General features: G+C 39.7%; 1 protein-coding gene across 1 annotated transcript in view; it reads left to right on the top strand.

Annotated features, from left to right (window-relative positions):
- The window catches only part of LOC116759361 (calcium-activated chloride channel regulator 1-like), a gene marked incomplete at its 3' end in the record, with an annotated part of 89,845 nt that extends 83,974 nt beyond the window's left edge, over positions 1 to 5,871 (top strand). The window contains 3 exon segments of the mRNA XM_032643077.1: positions 329 to 469; positions 472 to 548; positions 5,851 to 5,871. Of these exon segments, the coding sequence (XP_032498968.1) occupies positions 329 to 469; positions 472 to 548; positions 5,851 to 5,871 (239 nt within the window).
- Positions 5,872 to 19,504: the final 13,633 nt, after the last annotated feature.

Below are 19,504 nucleotides of genomic sequence, written 5' to 3' on the forward strand. Positions count from 1 at the left end.
GGTATAGAGTACTGAATATCTTTACTATACTCAAACATTACTGTGTTCCTTGTTCTAAATTAAAAGTGGACTCAGTTCTTCATATTTCTATTTCTAAAAAGAAATCTAGATTCCATTTTTTGTCCTATACAATTTTGAATTAATTCTTTGTGATTAGATAACTAGATAAAAAACTGTTCCCATATTTTTTCTTAAAATAAAGAATATGGAATAACCAGACAAAAAACCCAGTGTGCATTTCTGATAGGCCCCTAAATGCAAGGCAATGTGGTAGCAATAAGGCATCCTAGTGATTCTAACATACATGAAATATCTGTTTGTTTTCCAGCCAATAGGTACATTATAAGAATAAGTAAGAGTTTCCTGGATCTCCGAGAAGATTTTGACAATGCTGCTTTAGTGAATACTTCTAGTCTAATACCTAAGGAGGCCAGCTCAATAGAAAATTTTGAATTTAAGTCAGAACCTTTATAGAAAATGTTACCTATATTGCAGTCCAAATCATCAATGAAGCCAATATCACCTCAGAGGTTTCTAATGTTGCACAAATAGCCAAGCTTATTCCTCTGTCAGAAGACAGTGTCCCTGCTCTGGGTACCAAAATTTCTGCAATCAGCTTGGCAATTTTTGTATTAGTTTGTACATTATTTTGTATTATGATTTTTATCTGTATTTTAAACTAGGAATTGTATCAGAACTGAAATTCAATGTTATACATATTTGGTAAACGTTTATTTAGAATTTAATTTGGTATATTCATTGTCTATTATAAAGCTCTTTGAAATATACAAGTGAATGTACAAAAGTAGTAAATTTCCTAAGTACTTGAGTTTAATAGTTCTAATTAGTCTCAATGTAAGCAAAATGAATATACCATTTCCTATCTTTTAAAAATTCCATTTATTAACTCAATATAAAATAAAATACAGATTTTACTTGCTGGCTTTTTTTTTTTTTTGGCCGCACCTTGCGGCTTGTGGGATCTTATTTCCCCAAACAGGGATTGAACCCCGGCCACGCCAGAGAGCTGAATCCTAACCACTAAACCACTAGGGAACTCCCTACCTGCGGGCTTTTTAAGAAACATTTTCAAAGTGTGCTAAAAATTCATTTGGTATTGTATATTAACAAAATCAAAATTCATCCAAGCCATTTGAAAAATATTTATGAATCCACAATAGAAAAAATTTTATAGTAGAATTATTTAGGTTTCATTTTTATTATGAATGAATAATTCATGTTAATATAAACTATAATCAAAAAGAGTATAATTTTTCAATGAAATATGGTCCAAAGCAGTAAGGAGGTCAAATTTGTTTTTTATCATTGATTAAAAGTGGTCTATCACACAGGGAGGGGGAAGGGTAAGCTGGGACGAAGTGAGAGGGTAACATTGACGTGACAAGTGTAAAATAGATAGCTAATGGGAAGCAGCTGCATAGCACAGGGAGATCAGGGGTGGGATAAAGAGGGTGGGAGGGAGACGCAAGAGGGAGGGGATATGGGGATATACATATGCATATAGGTGATTCACTTTGTTATACAGCAGAAACTAACACAACATTGTAAAGCTATTATACTCCAATAAAGATGTTAAAAAAAAAACAAAGTGGTCTATCAAAGCTTTGACCCTAGGCATGAAATGACCATTAGACAACAAGAATAATTTTTTTTGTATGAATTGTGGAACATCACTAAAGTCCCATTTATATTCTGAGACCATTATTATTAGGTCCTAAGAATATCACCAAGATGCTCCATCAAGGCAGGGATCTTTTTTTGACTGCTGTATCCTCAGCATCTAGAATAGTACTTGACACATACTAGATATTCAATAAATATTCATGAAAAGAAACTAATGAAAATTTTCATACCATCACAGAAATTCAAATTTGACCAATTACATCAAAAAATACCCACAAGATATCATGTGCACATGGTATTGTAAGGATTTGATATAATGAAAACTAACCACTTAATAATAGTGATCTGAAACAACACATAGCATTTCAGGAAATTAACTGTATCATGTCAATAGAACTTATAAACTACCTAATAAAATGTAAATTAAGCTATGAATATAGCAATAGTGTGATTTTTTTCTGAGGGAGAAAGAGACAGAGAGACAGAGTAACAGATATATTAGAGGAAAATACTTTGTTTACAGGCAGGAATATTTCAAAAACTCTTTGAATGTCTGAAAGGAGGAAGTTATATGATACATCTGGAAAAGTTGGAAAAAATTATAAGACATTAGCAAACCAAATCCAGAAGAATATATAAAAAATAATAACCAAGTTGAATTTATGACCAAGTTGAATTTATCCTAGGAATCCAAAGATGGTTTAATATTAGAAAATCAATGTAATTTACCACATTAATAGATTAAAAAGGGAAACTATATTGTCATTTCAATACACATATAAAATTATATTATAATTCAACCACCATTATTCATTAAAAATGAAACCTTTAATGTCCAATCTTAATCTTTAAATCTTTAAGATTTTTTTAATCTTAATCTTTAATCTTAAGATTTTTTTAATCTTTAAAAAAATTTAAAAGAGGGCATTAAATCTTCAAGTAGGGATGAGAAATCAGACACAAAAGAGGAAGAATTCTAAATTCTGAGGAAAACAAATCACTTAAGAGTCTATAAATCATAAAAATTTACTGTTGATTATGAAAGTCTCAAAGGGTCAAGGAATAATTTATTCTATCTACTTGGCCACTGTACTGAGAAATGATTTACAAAGCTTTAACAGTCACTGAGAAAAGTAAGATTCCTATGCAGTTAAAAGAAAAAATAGAAGATACAATAGTTGGGAAGAAAGATACAAAACTGTAATTACTTTCAGGTGACATATAAAATCCAACAGAATTAACAAATAATTAAAACTATAAGAGAGCTCTGTAAAGTTACCAGACACAAGATCAATTTATAAAAATCAATAGCACCAGTCTGACACATAAAGAGCTAGATGTTATCACTACCATCCTCCCAAGAAAAAAAGCTGAATAACTGAAAACCAACAATTCTTCTTAGATCCATCAAAGAATTAAGGCCACATCACTATCTGCTGCCCCATTAATATAGAGAATCACAGCTTACCAAGAACAGAAGCCCAGGAGCTGAACATTGCCACTGAAGCCAGTACCAACAGAACACAAACTATAAATGATGAACTGCAAGAGGCTCAGTGCAGCTAAACTTAAGAGTTAAAAACTCCAGGGCGCCTTAGAGGAACCTCCACACTTTCCTGAGCTTTTGCTCCAGGAGCCCCACCAGGTTCTCAGAAGTGAGAACTGGTGAAAAATTCTTTCAGATTTTTAGCAGGGGGAGAAGGAAAAGTAATCATTTTGAAATATGCCCAGAGCATTCTGTTCTTCTTAACAAAAGGCTGTCCTCAAGGGAAACAATATTACCTAACCATACAGCTTGGGTTTTACAAGAGCCCAGTCAACTTTGAGGAAGAGAAATACTCAACTCCAATCTCCCCTAGACTTCCATGTGGGGAGAGGAAAATACCCAAATCCAACCCTCACTAGCCTTCCACATGGAGGAAGAGAAATACCCAACTCCAGAGCCATTTAGTTTTTCCTGTCTTATCAAAGGAAAAAAAAATCTATAAAATGTGTGAAGGTCACAGCACGGGGGACAAGCACACTAAAAAAATGAGACCTAATTATAGGACTATAAGATGCTTCCCCTTCCCTCACACCTCATCATCACATGAATAAGGCTGCAGTATAATAACAGGGGATTACAGATAGAAGAACTGGAAGCCTCAGAACCAATTTAAGAAGGAGTCTCTAGGGAAGCCCAAAACATCCAAGGACACAAAAATAGACACTAGAGGAAATTTTTGTCTCTGACACCTAAAGCTACAGCAGTAAGCATACCCTAACTAATAGCCAGATAGTGTAAAACCTCAGATGAAAGGCCTATTTACCTCAGTTCCTTTCACCCAATACACAATGTGTGGCTTTCTACCAAAAATTACAAGGCATGATAAAGGCAAAAAAAAATAGTCTGAAAAGACCAAAAGCATCAGTACCAGACTTAGATAGAGAAGAAGTTTTGGAATCATCAGATCAAGAATTTAAAATAACTGGAAAAGGGGAGAAGGATAAATTAGGAGATTGGGATTGACATATACAAACTACTATATATAAAATGGATAACTAATAAGGATCTACTGTGTAGCACAGGGAACTCTACTCAGTACTCTGTAATGACCTATATAGGAAAAGAATCGAAAAAAGAGTGGAGATATATATATATAACTGATTTACTTCACTGTACACCTGAAACTAACACAACATTGTAAATCAACTACAATCCAATAAAAATTTAAAAAAAGAATTTAAAATAACTATGATAAATATCCTAGGGCTCTAATATAAAAAATTGACAACATGTAAAAACAGGTAAGTAATATAAGCAGAGACATGTAAGCCTTAATAAAGAATCAAAATTAAATGCTAAAAATCAGAAACACTGTAAAAGAAATGAAGAATGCCTTTGATGGACTCATCAGTAGACTGGACATGGCCAATAAAAGAATTAGTAAGCTTGAAGATATGTCAATATCTGAAAAGCAAAGAGAAAAAAGAAGAGAAAAAATGGAATAGAATATCCAAGAACTATGTGACAATTACAAAAATTCAATGGGAGTAGCAGGAGAAGGAGAAAGAGAAAGGAAAAGAAATTATGAATAATGGCTGAGAATTTTCCAAAATTAATGACAAATATCAACCACATATTAAGGAAACTCAGAGAACAAGTATAATAAAATTGAAAAAAATCTAAGATGGCGGAAGAGTAAGACGCGGAGATCGCCTTCCTCCCCACGGATACACCAGAAATACATCCACACGTGGAACAACTCCTACAGAACTCCTACTGAAGGCTGGCAGAAGACCTCAGACCTCCCAAAAGGCAAGAAACTCCCCACGTAACTGGGTAGGGCAAAAGAAAAAACAGAGACAAAAGAATAAGGACGGCACCTGCACCAGTGGGAGGGAGCTGTGAAGGAGGAAAAGTTTCCACACACTAGGAAGCCCCTCCGCGGGCGGAGACTGCGGGAGGCAGAGGGGGGAGTTTCGGGACCGCGGAGTAGTGCACAGCGACGGGTGCGGAGGGCAAAGCGGGGAGATTCCTGCACAGACGATCGGTGCTGACCGGCACGCACCAGCCCGAGTGGCTTGTCTGCTCACCCGCCGGGGCGGGCGGGGCTGCGAGCTGAGGCTCGGGTTTTGGTTTTGGACGGAGCTCAGGGAGAGGACTGGGGTTGGCGGCTTGAACATAGCCTGAAGGGGTTAGTGCACCACGACTAGCCGGGAGGGAGTTCGGGGAAAAGCCTGCACCGGCCGAAGAGGCAAGAGACTTTTTCTTCCCTCTTTGTCTCCTGGTGCGCGAGGAGAGGGGTTTAAGAGCGCTGCTTAAAGGAACTCCAGAGACGGGCGCGAGCCGCGGCTAAAAGCGCGAACCCCAGAGACGGGCGCGAGCCGCGGCTGAGGGCGCGAGCCCCCGAGACGGGCGCGAGCCGCGGCTGAAAGCGCAAACCCCAGAGACGGGCGCGAGCCGCGGCTGAGGGCGCGAGCCCCCGAGACGGGCGGGAGCCGCGGCTAAAACCGCGGACCCCAGAGACGGGCGGGAGACGCTAAGGCTGCTGCTGCCGCCACCAAGGGGCCTGTGTGCGAGCACAGGTCACTCTCCACACCCCTCTTCCGCGGAGCCTGTGCAGCCCGCCACTGCCAGGTTCCCGGGATCCAGGGACAACTTCCCCGGGACAGCGCACGGCGGGCCTCAGGCTGGTGCAACGTCACGCCGGCCTCTGCCGCAACGTCACGCTGCCTCTGCCGCCGCAGGCCGGCCCCGCACGCAGTGCCCCTCCTTCCCCCATCCCCCAACCCCCGGCCTGAGTGAGCCGGAGGCCCCGAATCGGCGGCTCCTTTAACCCCGTCCTGTCTGAGCGAAAAAACAGACGCCCTCCAGCGACCTACACGCAGAGGCAGGGCCAAATCCAAAGCTGAGCTCCTGTGAGCTGTGAAAACAAAGAAGAGAAAGGGAAATCTCTCCCAGCAGCCACAGAAGCAGCGGATTAAAGCTCCACAATCAACTTGATATACCCTGCATCTGTGGAATACCTGAATAGATCCCAAATTGAAGAGGTGGAATTTAGGAGCGAAATCTATGATTTTTTTCCCTTTTCCTCTTTTTGTGAAGGTGTACGTGTATGCTCCTGTGTGACATCTAGTCTGTATACTCTAGCTTCCACCATTTGTCCTAGGGCTCTATCCGTCCATGACTTTTTTTTAAAAATTCTTTTTCTTAATAATTAAGTTTAATTGTAATAACTTTATTATACTTTACCTTCGTTCTTTCTTTCCTTCCTTCCCTCCCTCCTTTAGACAACGAATCACCCCAAATTGAGGAGGTGGTCTCAGGGAGCAGGATTTATGATTTTTCCCCCTTTACCTCTTTTTGTGAAGGTGTATGTGTATGCTTCTGTGTAAGATTTTCTCTGTATAGCTTTGCTTCCAACATTTGTCCTAAGGTTCTATCCGTCCCTTTTTTTTTTTCTAAATATTTTTTAATTCAATAACTATATTATACTTTATTTTATTTTTACTGTATCATCTTTCTTTCTGTCTTTTTTTCCTTCTTTCCCTCCTTCCTTCCTTCCTTCCTTCCTCCCTCCCTCCCTCCCTCCCTCCTTTCTTTCCTTCTTTGCTTCTTTCTTCCTTCCTTCCTTTCCTCCTTTCCTTCTTTCTTTCCTCATACTTCTACTAATTCTCTCTACTTTTTCTCCCTTTTATTCTGAGCCGTGTGGATGAAAGGCTCTTGGTGCTCCAGCCAGGAGTCAGGGCTCTGCCTCTGAGGTAGGAGAGCCAACTTCAGGTCACTGGTCAACAAGAGACCTCCCAGCTCCACATAATATTAAACAGCGGAAATCTCCCAGAGACCTCCATCTTAACACCAGCACCCAGCTTCACTCAACGACCAGCAAGCCACAGTGCTGGACAACCTATGCCAAACAACTAGCAAAACAGGAACACAACCCCACCCATTAGCAGAGAGGCTGCCTAAAATCATAATAAGGCCACAGACACCCCAAAACACACCACCAGACGTGAACCTGCCCACTAGAGAGACAAGATCCAGCCTCATCCAGCACAACACAGGCACTAGTCCCCTCCACCAGGAAGCCTACACAACCCACTGAAACAACCTTAGCCACTGGAGACAGACATCAAAAACAACGGGAACTACGAACCTGCAGCCTGCAAAAAGGAGACCCCAAACACAGTAAGATAAGCAAAATGAGAAGACAGAAAAACACACAGCAGATGAAGGAGCAAGATAAAAACCCACCAGACCTAACAAATGAAGAGGAAATAGGCAATCTACCTGAAAAAGAATTCAGAATAATGATAGTAAGGATGATCCGAAATCTTGGAAGTAGAATGGACAAAATGCAAGAAACAGTTAACAAGGACCTACAAGAACTAAAGATGAAACAAGCAACGATGAACAATGCAATAAATGAAATTAAAATCACTCTAGATAGGATCAATAGCAGAATAACTGAGGCAGAAGAACGGATAAGTGACCTGGAAGATAAAGTAGTGGAAATAACTACTGCAGAGCAGAATAAAGAAAAAAGAATGAAAAGAACTGAGGACAGTCTCAGAGACCTCTGGGACAACATGAAACGCACCAACATTCGAATTATAGGGGTTCCAGAAGAAGAAGAAAGAAAGAAAGGGACTGAGAAAATATTTGAAGAGATTATAGTTGAAAACTTCCCTAATATGGGAAAGGAAATAGTTAATCAAGTCCAGGAAGCACAGAGGGTCCCATACAGGATAAATACAAGGAGAAACACGCCAAGACACATATTAATCAAACTGTCAAAAATTAAATACAAAGAAAGCATATTAAAAGCAGCAAGGGAAAAACAACAAATAACACACAAGGGAATCCCCATAAGGTTAACAGCTGATCTCTCAGCAGAAACCCTACAAGCCAGAAGGGAGTGGCAGGACATACTGAAAGTGATGAAGGAGAATAGCCTGAAACCAAGACTACTCTACCCAGCAAGGATCTCATTCACATTTGATGGAGAAATTAAAACCTTTACAGACAAGCAAAAGCTGAGAGAGTTCAGCACCACCAAACCAGCTTTACAACAAATGCTAAAGGAACTTCTCTAGACACGAAACACAAGAGAAGGAAATGACCTATAGTAGCGAACCCAAAACAGTATATAAAATGGAAATAGGAACATACATATCAATAATTACCTTAAATGTAAATGGACTAAATGCTCCCACCAAAAGACACAGATTGGCTGAATGGATACAAAAACAAGACCCTTATATATGCTGTCTACAAGAGACCCACTTCAGAACTAGAGACACATACAGACTGAAAGTAAGGGGATGGAAAAAGATATTCCATGCAAATGGAAACCAAAAGAAAGCTGGAGTAGCAATTCTCATATCAGACAAAATAGACTTTAAAATAAGGACTATTAAAAGGGACAAAGAAGGACACTACATAATGATCAAGGGATCGATCCAAGAAGAAGATATAACAATTGTAAATATTTATGCACCCAACATAGGAGCACCTCAATACATAAGGCAAATACTAACAACCATAAAAGGGGAGATCAACAGTAACACATTCATAGTAGGGGACTTTAACACCCCACTTTCACCCATGGACAGATCATCCAAAATGAAAATAAATAAGGAAACACAAGCTTTAAATGATACATTAAACAAGATGGACTTAATTGATGTTTATAGGACACTCCATCCAAAAACAACAGAATACACATTTTTCTCAAGTGCTCATGGAACATTCTCCAGGATAGATCATATCTTGGGTCACAAATCAAGCCTTGGTAAATTTAAGAAAACTGAAATTGTATCAAGTATCTTTTCCGACCACAACGCCATGAGACTAGATATCAATTACAGGAAAAGATCTGTAAAAAATACAAACACATGGAGGCTAAACAATACACTACTTAATAATGAAGTGATCACTGAAGAAATCAAAGAGGAAATTAAAAAATACCTAGAAACAAATGACAATGGAGACACAACGACCCAAAACCTATGGGATGCAGCAAAAGCAGTTCTAAGGGGGAAGTTTATAGCAATACAAGCCCACCTTAAGAAGCAGGAAACATCTCGAATAAACAACCTAACCTTGCACCTCAAGCAATTAGAGAAAGAAGAACAAAAAAACCCCAAAGCTAGCAGAAGGAAAGAAATCATAAAAATCAGATCAGAAATAAATGAAAAAGAAATGAAGGAAACAATAGCAAAGATCAATAAAACTAAAAGCTGGTTCTTTGAGAAGATAAACAAAATAGATAAACCACTAGCCAGACTCATCAAGAAAAAAAGGGAGAAGACTCAAATCAATAGAATTAGAAATGAAAAAGGAGAAGTAACAACTGACACTGCAGAAATAAAAAAAATCATGAGAGATTACTACAAGCAACTCTATGCCAATAAAATGGACAATCTGGAAGAAATGGACAAATTCTTAGAAATGCACAACCTGCCAAGACTGAATCAGGAAGAAATAGAAAATATGAACAGACCAATCACAAGCACTGAAATTGAAACTGTGATTAAAAACCTTCCAACAAACAAAAGCCCAGGACCAGATGGCTTCACAGGTGAATTCTATCAAACGTTTAGAGAAGAGCTAACACCTATCCTTCTCAAACTCTTCCAAAATATAGCAGAGGGAGGAACACTCCCAAATTCCTTCTACGAAGCCACCATCACCTTGATACCAAAACCAGACAAGGATGTCACAAAGAAAGAAAACTACAGGCCAATATCACTGATGAACATAGATGCAAAAATCCTCAACAAAATACTAGCAAACAGAATCCAACAGCACATTAAAAGGATCATACACCATGATCAAGTGGGGTTTATTCCAGGAATGCAAGGATTCTTCAATATATGCAAATCTATCAATGTGATAAACTATATTAACAAATTGAAGGAGAAAAACCATATGATCATCTCAATAGATGCAGAGAAAGCTTTCGACAAAATTCAACACCCATTTATGATAAAAACCCTCCAGAAAGTAGGCATAGAGGGAACTTTCCTAAACATAATAAAAGCCATATATGACAAGCCCACAGCAAACATCATCCTCAATGGTGAAAAACTGAAAGCATTTCCACTAAGATCAGGAACAAGACAAGGTTGCCCACTCTCACCACTCTTATTCAACATAGTTTTGGAAGTTTTAGCCACAGCAATCAGAGAAGAAAAGGAAATAAAAGGAATCCAAATCGGAAAAGAAGAAGTAAAGCTGTCACTGTTTGCAGATGACATGATACTATACATAGAGAATCCTAAAGATGCTACCAGAAAACTACTAGAGCTAATCAATGAATTTGGTAAAGTAGCAGGATACAAAATTAATGCACAGAAATCTCTGGCATTCCTATATACTAATGATGAAAAATCTGAAAGTGAAATCAAGAAAACACTCCCATTTACCATTGCAACAAAAAGAATAAAATATCTAGGAATAAACCTACCTAAGGATACGAAAGACCTGTATGCAGAAAATTATAAGACACTGATGAAAGAAATTAAAGATGATACAAATAGATGGAGAGATATACCATGTTCTTGGATGGGAAGAATCAACATTGTGAAAATGACTCTACTACCCAAAGCAATCTACAGATTCAATGCAATCCCTATCAAACTACCACTGGCATTTTTCACAGAACTAGAACAAAAAATTTCGCAATTTGTATGGAAACACAAAAGACCCCGAATAGCCAAAGCAATCTTTAGAACGAAAAAAGGAGCTGGAGGAATAAGGCTCCCTGACTTCAGACTATATTACAAAGCAACAGTAATCAAGACAGTATGGTACTGGCACAAAAACAGAAAGACAGATCAGTGGAACAGGATAGAAAGCCCAGAGATAAACCCACGCACATATGGACACCTTATCTTTGATAAAGGAGGCAGGAATGTACAGTGGAGAAAGGACAGCCTCTTCAATAAATGGTGCTGGGAAAACTGGACAGGTACATGTAAAAGTATGAGATTAGATCACTCCCTAACACCATACACAAAAATAAGCTCAAAATGGATTAAAGACCTAAATGTAAGGCCAGAAACTATCAAACTCTTAGAAGAAAACATAGGAAGAACACTCTATGACATAAATCACAGCAAGATCCTTTCTGACCCACCTCCTAGAGTAATGGAAATAAAAACAAAAATAAACAAATGGGACCTAATGAAACTTCAAAGCTTTTGCACAGCAAAGGAAACCATAACCAAGACCAAAAGACAACCCTCAGAATGGGAGAAAACATTTGCAAATGAAGCAACTGACAAAGGATTAATCTCCAAAATTTACAAGCAGCTCATGCAGCTCAATAACAAAAAAACAAACAACCCCATCCAAAAATGGGCAGAAGACCTAAATAGACATTTCTCCAAAGAAGATATACAGAATGCCAACAAACACATGAAAGAATGCTCAACATCATTAATCATTAGAGAAATGCAAATCAAAACTACAATGAGATATCATCTCACACCAGTCAGAATGGCCATCATCAAAAAATCAAGAAACAATAAATGCTGGAGAGGGTGTGGAGAAAAGGGGACACTCTTGCACTGCTGGTGGGAATGTGAATTGGTTCAGCCACTGTGGAGAACAGTATGGAGGTTCCTTAAAAAACTACAAATAGAATTACCATATGACCCAGCAATCCCACTACTTGGCATATACCCTGAGAAAACCAAAATTCAAAGAGAGTCATGTACCAAAATGTTCATTGCAGCTCTATTTACAATAGCCAGGACATGGAAACAACCTAAGCGCCCATCATCGGATGAATGGATAAAGAAGATGTGGCACATATACACAATGGAATATTACTCAGCCTTAAAAAGAAATGAAATTGAGCTATTTGTAATGAGATGGATAGACCTAGAATCTGTCATACAGAGTGAAGTAAGTCAGAAAGAAAAAGACAAATACCGTATGCTAACACATATATATGGAATTTAAGGGAAAAAAATGTCATGAAGAACCTAGGGGTAAGATAGGAATAAAGACGCAGACCTACTGGAGAACGGACTTAAGGATATGGTGAGGGGGAAGGGTGAGTTTTGACAGGGCGAGAGAGAGTCATGGACATATACACACTAACAAACGTAGTAAGGTAGATAGCTGGGGGGAAGCAGCCGCAAGGCACAGGGATATTAGCTCGGTGCTTTGTGACAGCCTGGAAGGGTGGGATGGGGAGAGTGGGAGGGAGGGAGACGCAAGAGGGAAGACATATGGGAACATATGTATATGTATAGCTGATTCACTTTGTTGTAAAGCAGAAACTAACACACCATTGTAAAGCAATTATACCCCAATAAAGATTTTTAAAAAAAAAAAAAAAAAAAAAAAAAAAAAAAAAAATCTATACCTAGGCATATCATATTCAAATTGCAGAAAATAAAGACAAAAAATCTTGAAAGAAGCTGGAAATAAAAAACGCCTTACCTACAAAGGAACAGGATAAGAATTCTCTTCAGAAACCCTGCAAGCAAGAAGAGGGTGGAGTGATACATTTAAAGTGCTGAAAGAGAAACCACCAACCTAGAATTCTCTATCCAGCCAAATTATTCTTCAAAAGCAAAGGGGATTATTTTTGTATATGGTATTAGAGAATGTTCTAATTTTATTCTTTTACAAGTAGCTGTCCAAAAATAAACTCAAAATGGATTAAAGACCTAAATGTAAGACTGGATACTATAAAACTTCTAGAGGAAAACATATGCAGAACACTTTTAGACACAAACTGAAGCAGTGTTTTTTTGGATCCGTCTCCTAAAGCAAAGGAAACAAAAGCAAAAATAGTCAAATGGGACCTAATTAAATTCAAAAGCTTTTGCACAGCAAAGGAAACCATCGACAAACAAAAACACAACCTACTGAATGGGAGAAGATATCTGCAAATGATATGGCTGATAAGGGGTTAACATGGAACATATATAAACAGCTCATACAACTCAACATCTAAAAAACAAACTCAATTAAAAAATGGCCGGGGGGGACCTTGAAGATGGCGGAAGAGTAAGACGCGGAGATCGCCTTCCTCCCCACGGATACACCAGAAATACATCCACACGTGGAACAACTCCTACAGAACACCTACTGAAGGCTGGCAGAAGACCACAGACCTCCCAAAAGGCAAGAAACTCCCCACGTACCTGGGTAGGGCAAAAGAAAAAACAGAGACAAAAGAATAAGGACGGCACCTGCACCAGTGGGAGGGAGCTGTGAAGGAGGAAAAGTTTCCACACACTAGGAAGCCCCTCCACGGGCGGAGACTGCGGGAGGCGGAGGGGGGAGTTTCGGGACCGCGGAGTAGTGCACAGCGACGCGTGCGGAGAGCAAAGGGGGGAGATTCCTGCACAGACGATCGGTGCCGACCAGCACTCACCAACCCGAGAGGCTTGTCTGCTCACCCGCCGGGGCGGGCGGGGCTGCGAGCTGAGGCTCGGGTTTCGGTTTTGGACGGAGCTCAGGGAGAGGACTGGGGTTGGCGGCTTGAACATAGCCTGAAGGGGTTAGTGCACCACGACTAGCCGGGAGGGAGTTCGGGGAAAAGCCTGCACCTGCCGAAGAGACAAGAGACTTTTTCTTCCCTCTTTGTTTCCTGGTGCGCGAGGAGAGGGGTTTAAGAGCGCTGCTTAAAGGATCTCCAGAGACGGGCGCGAGCCACGGCTGAAAGCGCAAACCCCAGAGACGGGCGCGAGCCGCGGCTAAAACCGCGGACCCCAGAGACGGGCGGGAGACGCTAAGGCTGCTGCTGCCGCCACCAAGGGGCCTGTGTGCGAGCACAGGTCACTCTCCGCGCCCCTCTTCCGCGGAGCCTGTGCAGCCCGCCACTGCCAGGTTCCCGGGATCCAGGAACAACTTCCCCGGGACAACGCACGGCGGGCCTCAGGCTGGTGCAACGTCACGCCGGCCTCTGCCGCAACGTCACGCCGCCTCTGCCGCCGCAGGCCCGCCCCGCACGCAGTGCCCCTCCTTCCCCCATCCCTCAACCCCCGGCCTGAGTGAGCCGGAGGCCCCGAATCAGCGGCTCCTTTAACCCCGTCCTGTCTGAGCAAAAAACAGACGCCCTCCAGCGACCTACACGCAGAGGCAGGGCCAAATCCAAAGCTGAGCTCCTGTGAGCTGTGAGAACAAAGAAGAGAAAGGGAAATCTCTCCCAGCAGCCACAGAAGCAGCAGATTAAAGCTCTACAATCAACTTGATATACCCTGCATCTGTGGAATACCTGAATAGACAAGGAATGATCCCAAATTGAAGAGGGGGAATTTAGGAGCAAGAGCTATGATTTTTTTCCCTTTTCCTCTTTTTGTGAATGTGTACGTGTATGCTTCTGTGTGAGATCTTGTCTGTATACTCTTGCTTCCACCATTTGTCCTAGGGCTCTATCCGTCCATGGTTTTTTTTAAAAATTTTTTTTCTTAATTAATTTCAATTGTAATAAATTTATTATACTTTACCTTCGTTCTTTCTTTCTTTCCTTCCTTCCTTCCCTCCTTTAGACAACGAATCACCCCAAATTGAGGAGGTGGTCTCTGAGAGCAAGATTTATGATTTTTACCCCCTTTACCTCTTTTGGTGAAGGTGTATGTGTATGCTACTGTGTAAGATTTTCTCTGTATAGCTTTGCTTCCAACATTTGTCCTAAGGTTCTATCCGTCCCTTTTTTTTTTTTTCTAAATATTTTTTAATTCAATAACTATATTATACTTCATTTTATTTTTACTGTATCTTCTTTCTTTCTGTCTTTTTTCCTTCTTTCTCTCCTTCCTTCCTCCCTCCCTCCCTCCCTCCCTCCTTTCTTTCCTTCTTTGCTTCTTTCTTCCTTTCTTCCTTTCCTCCTTTCCCTCTTTCTTTCCTCATACTTCTACCAATTCTCTCTACTTTTTCTCCCTTTTATTCTGAGCCGTGTGGATGAAAGGCTCTTGGTGCTCCAGCCCAGGAGTCAGGGCTCTGCCTCTGAGGTAGGAGAGCCAACTTCAGGACACTGGTCAACAAGAGACCTCCCAGCTCCACATAATATTAAACGGTGGAAATCTCCCAGAGACCTCCATCTTAACACCAGCACCCAGCTTCACTCAACGACCAGCAAGCCACAGTGCTGGACAACCTATGCCAAACAACTAGCAAAACAGGAACACAACCCCACCCATTAGCAGAGAGGCTGCCTAAAATCATAATAAGGCCACAGACACCCCAAAACACACCACCAGACGTGAACCTGCCCACTAGAGAGACAAGATCCAGCCTCATCCAGCACAACACAGGCACTAGTCCCCTCCACCAGGAAGCCTACACAACCCACTGAAACAACCTTAGCCACTGGAGACAGACATCAAAAACAACGGGAACTACGAAAGTGCAGCCTGCAAAAAGGAGACCCCAAACACAGTAAGATAAGCAAAATGAGAAGACAGAAAAACACACAGCAGATGAAGGAGCAAGATAAAAACCCACCAGACCTAACAAATGAAGAGGAAATAGGCAATCTACCTGAAAAAGAATTCAGAATAATGAGAGTAAGGATGATCCGAAATCTTGGAAGTAGAATGGACAAAATGCAAGAAACCGTTAACAAGGACCTACAAGAACTAAAGATGAAACAAGCAACGATGAACAACGCAATAAATGAAATAAAAAGTACTCTAGATAGGATCAATAGCAGAATAACTGAGGCAGAAGAACGGATAAGTGACCTGGAAGATAAAGTAGTGGAAATAACTACTGCAGAGCAGAATAAAGAAAAAAGAATGAAAAGAACTGAGGACAGTCTCAGAGACCTCTGGGACAACATTAAATGCACCAACATTCGAATTATAGGGGTTCCAGAAGAAGAAGAAAGAAAGAAAGGGACTGAGAAAATATTTGAAGAGATTATAGTTGAAAAATTCCCTAATATGGGAAAGGAAGTAGTTAATCAAGTCCAGGAAGGACAGAGAGTCCCATACAGGATAAATACAAGGAGAAATACGCCAAGACACATATTAATCAAACTGTCAAAAATTAAATACAAAGAAAGCATATTAAAAGCAGCAAGGGAAAAACAACAAATAACACACAAGGGAATCCCCATAAGGTTAACAGCTGATCTCTCAGCAGAAACCATACAAGCCAGAAGGGAGTGGCAGGACATACTGAAAGTGATGAAGCAGAAAAACCTGCAACCAAGACTACTCTACCCAGCAAGGATCTCATTCACATTTGATGGAGAAATTAAAACCTTTACAGACAAGCAAAAGCTGAGAGAGTTCAGCACCACCAAACCAGCTTTACAACAAATGCTAAAGGAACTTCTCTAGACAAGAAACACAAGAGAAGGAAAAGACCTATAATAATAAACCCAAAACAATTTAGAAAATGGGAATAGGAACATACATATCCATAATTACCTTAAATGTAAATGGACTAAATGCTCCCACCAAAAGACACAGATTGGCTGAATGGATACAAAAGCAAGACCCTTATATATGCTGCCTACAAGAGACCCATTTCAGACCTAGAGACACATACAGACTGAAAGTAAGGGGATGGAAAAAGATATTCCATGCAAATGGAAACCAAAAGAAAGCTGGAGTAGCAATTCTCATATCAGACAAAATAGACTTTAAAATAAGGACTATTAAAAGAGACAAAGAAGGACACTACATAATGATCAAGGGATCGATCCAAGAAGAAGATATAACAATTGTAAATATTTATGCACCCAACATAGGAGCACCTCAATACATAAGGCAAATGCTAACAGCCATAAAAAGGGAGATCGACAGTAACACATTCATAGTAGGGGACTTTAACACCCCACTTTCACCCATGGACAGATCATCCAAAATGAAAATAAATAAGGAAACACAAGCTTTAAATGATACATTAAACAAAATGGACTTAATTGATATTTATAGGACACTCCATCCAAAAACAACAGAATACACATTTTTCTCAAGTGCTCATGGAACATTCTCCAGGATAGATCATATCTTGGGTCACAAATCAAGCCTTGGTAAATTTAAGAAAATTGAAATTGTATCAAGTATCTTTTCTGACCACAACGCCATGAGACTAGATATCAATTACAGGAAAAGATCTGTAAAAAATACAAACACATGGAGGCTAAACAATACACTACTTATTAATGAAGTGATCACTGAAGAAATCAAAGAGGAAATAAAAAAATACCTAGAAACAAATGATAGTGGAGATACAACAACCCAAAACCTATGGGATGCAGCAAAAGCAGTTCTAAGGGGGAAGTTTATAGCAATACAAGCCCACCTTAAGAAGCAGGAAACATCTCGAATAAACAACTTAACCTTGCACCTCAAGCAATTAGAGAAAGAAGAACAAAAAAACCCCAAAGCTAGCAGAAGGAAAGAAATCATAAAAATCAGATCAGAAATAAATAAAAAAGAAATGAAGGAAACAATAGCAAAGATCAATAAAACTAAAAGCTGGTTCTTTGAGAAGATAAACAAAATAGATAAACCACTAGCCAGACTCATCAAGAAAAAAAGGGAGAAGACTCAAATCAATAGAATTAGAAATGAAAAAGGAGAAGTAACAACTGACACTGCAGAAATAAAAAAAACATGAGAGATTACTACAAGCAACTCTATGCCAATAAAATGGACAATCCGGAAGAAATGGACAAATTCTTAGAAATGCACAACCTGCCAAGACTGAATCAGGAAGAAATAGAAAATATGAACAGACCAATCACAAGCACTGAAATTGAAACTGTGATTAAAAATCTTCCAACAAACAAAAGCCCAGGACCAGATGGCTGCACAGGTGAATTCTATCAAACGTTTAGAGAAGAGCTAACACCTGTCCTTCTCAAACTCTTCCAAAATATAGCAGAGAGAGGAACACTCCCAAATTCCTTCTACGAGGCCACCATCACCCTGATACCAAAACCAGACAAGGATGTCACAAAGAAAAAAAACTACAGGCCAATATCACTGATGAACATAGATGCAAAAATCCTCAACAAAATACTAGCAAACAGAATCCAACAGCACATTAAAAGGATCATACACCATGATCAAGTGGGGTTTATTCCAGGAATGCAATGGTTCTTCAATATACGCAAATCTATCAATGTGATACACCATATTAACAAATTGAAGGAGAAAAACCATATGATCATCTCAATAGCTGCAGAGAAAGCTTTTGACAAAATTCAACACCCATTTATGATAAAAACCCTGCAGAAAGTAGGCATAGAGGGAACTTTCCTCAACATATTAGAGGCCATATATGACAAGCCCACAGCAAACATCATCCTCAGTGGTGAAAAACTGAAAGCATTTCCACTAAGATCAGGAACAAGACAAGGTTGCCCACTCTCACCACTCTTATTCAACATAGTTTTGGAAGTTTTAGCCACAGCAACCAGAGAAGAAAAGGAAATAAAAGGAATCCAAATCGGAAAAGAAGAAGTAAAGCTGTCACTGTTTGCAGATGACATGATACTATACATAGAGAATCCTAAAGATGCTTCCAGAAAACTACTAGAGCTAATCAATGAATTTGGTAAAGTAGCAGGATACAAAATTAATGCACAGAAATCTCTGGCATTCCTATACACTAATGATGAAAAATCTGAAAGTGAAATCAAGAAAACACTCCCATTTACCATTACAACAAAAAGAATAAAATATCTAGGAATAAACCTACCTAAGGAGACGAAAGACCTGTATGCAGAAAATTATAAGACACTGATGAAAGAAATTAAAGATGATACAAATAGATGGAGAGATATACCATGTTCTTGGATTGGAAGAATCAACATTGTGAAAATGATTCTGCTACCCAAAGCAATCTACAGATTCAATACAATCCCTATCAAACTACCACTGGCATTTTTCACAGAACTAGAACAAAAAATTTCGCAATTTGTATGGAAACACAAAAGACCTCGAATAGCCAAAGCAATCTTGAGAACGAAAAAAGGAGCTGGAGGAATCAGGCTCCCTGACTTCAGACTATACTACAAAGCTACAGTAATTAAGACAGTATGGTACTGGCACAAAAACAGAAAGATAGATCAATGGAACAGGATAGAAAGCCCAGAGGTAAACCCACGCACATATGGACACCTTATCTTTGATAAAGGTGGCAGGAATGTACAGTGGAGAAAGGAAAGCCTCTTCAATAAATGGTGCTGGGAAAACTGGACAGGTACATGTAAAAGTGTGAGATTAGATCACTCCCTAACACCATACACAAAAATAAGCTCAAAATGGATTAAAGACCTAAATGTAAGGCCAGAAACTATCAAACTCTTAGAGGAAAACATAGGCAGAACACCCTATGACATAAATCACAGCAAGATCCTTTCTGACCCACGTCCTAGAGTAATGG

Source organism: Phocoena sinus, chromosome 1 (genome assembly GCF_008692025.1).
Source record: "Phocoena sinus isolate mPhoSin1 chromosome 1, mPhoSin1.pri, whole genome shotgun sequence".
Lineage (NCBI taxonomy): Eukaryota > Metazoa > Chordata > Mammalia > Artiodactyla > Phocoenidae > Phocoena > Phocoena sinus.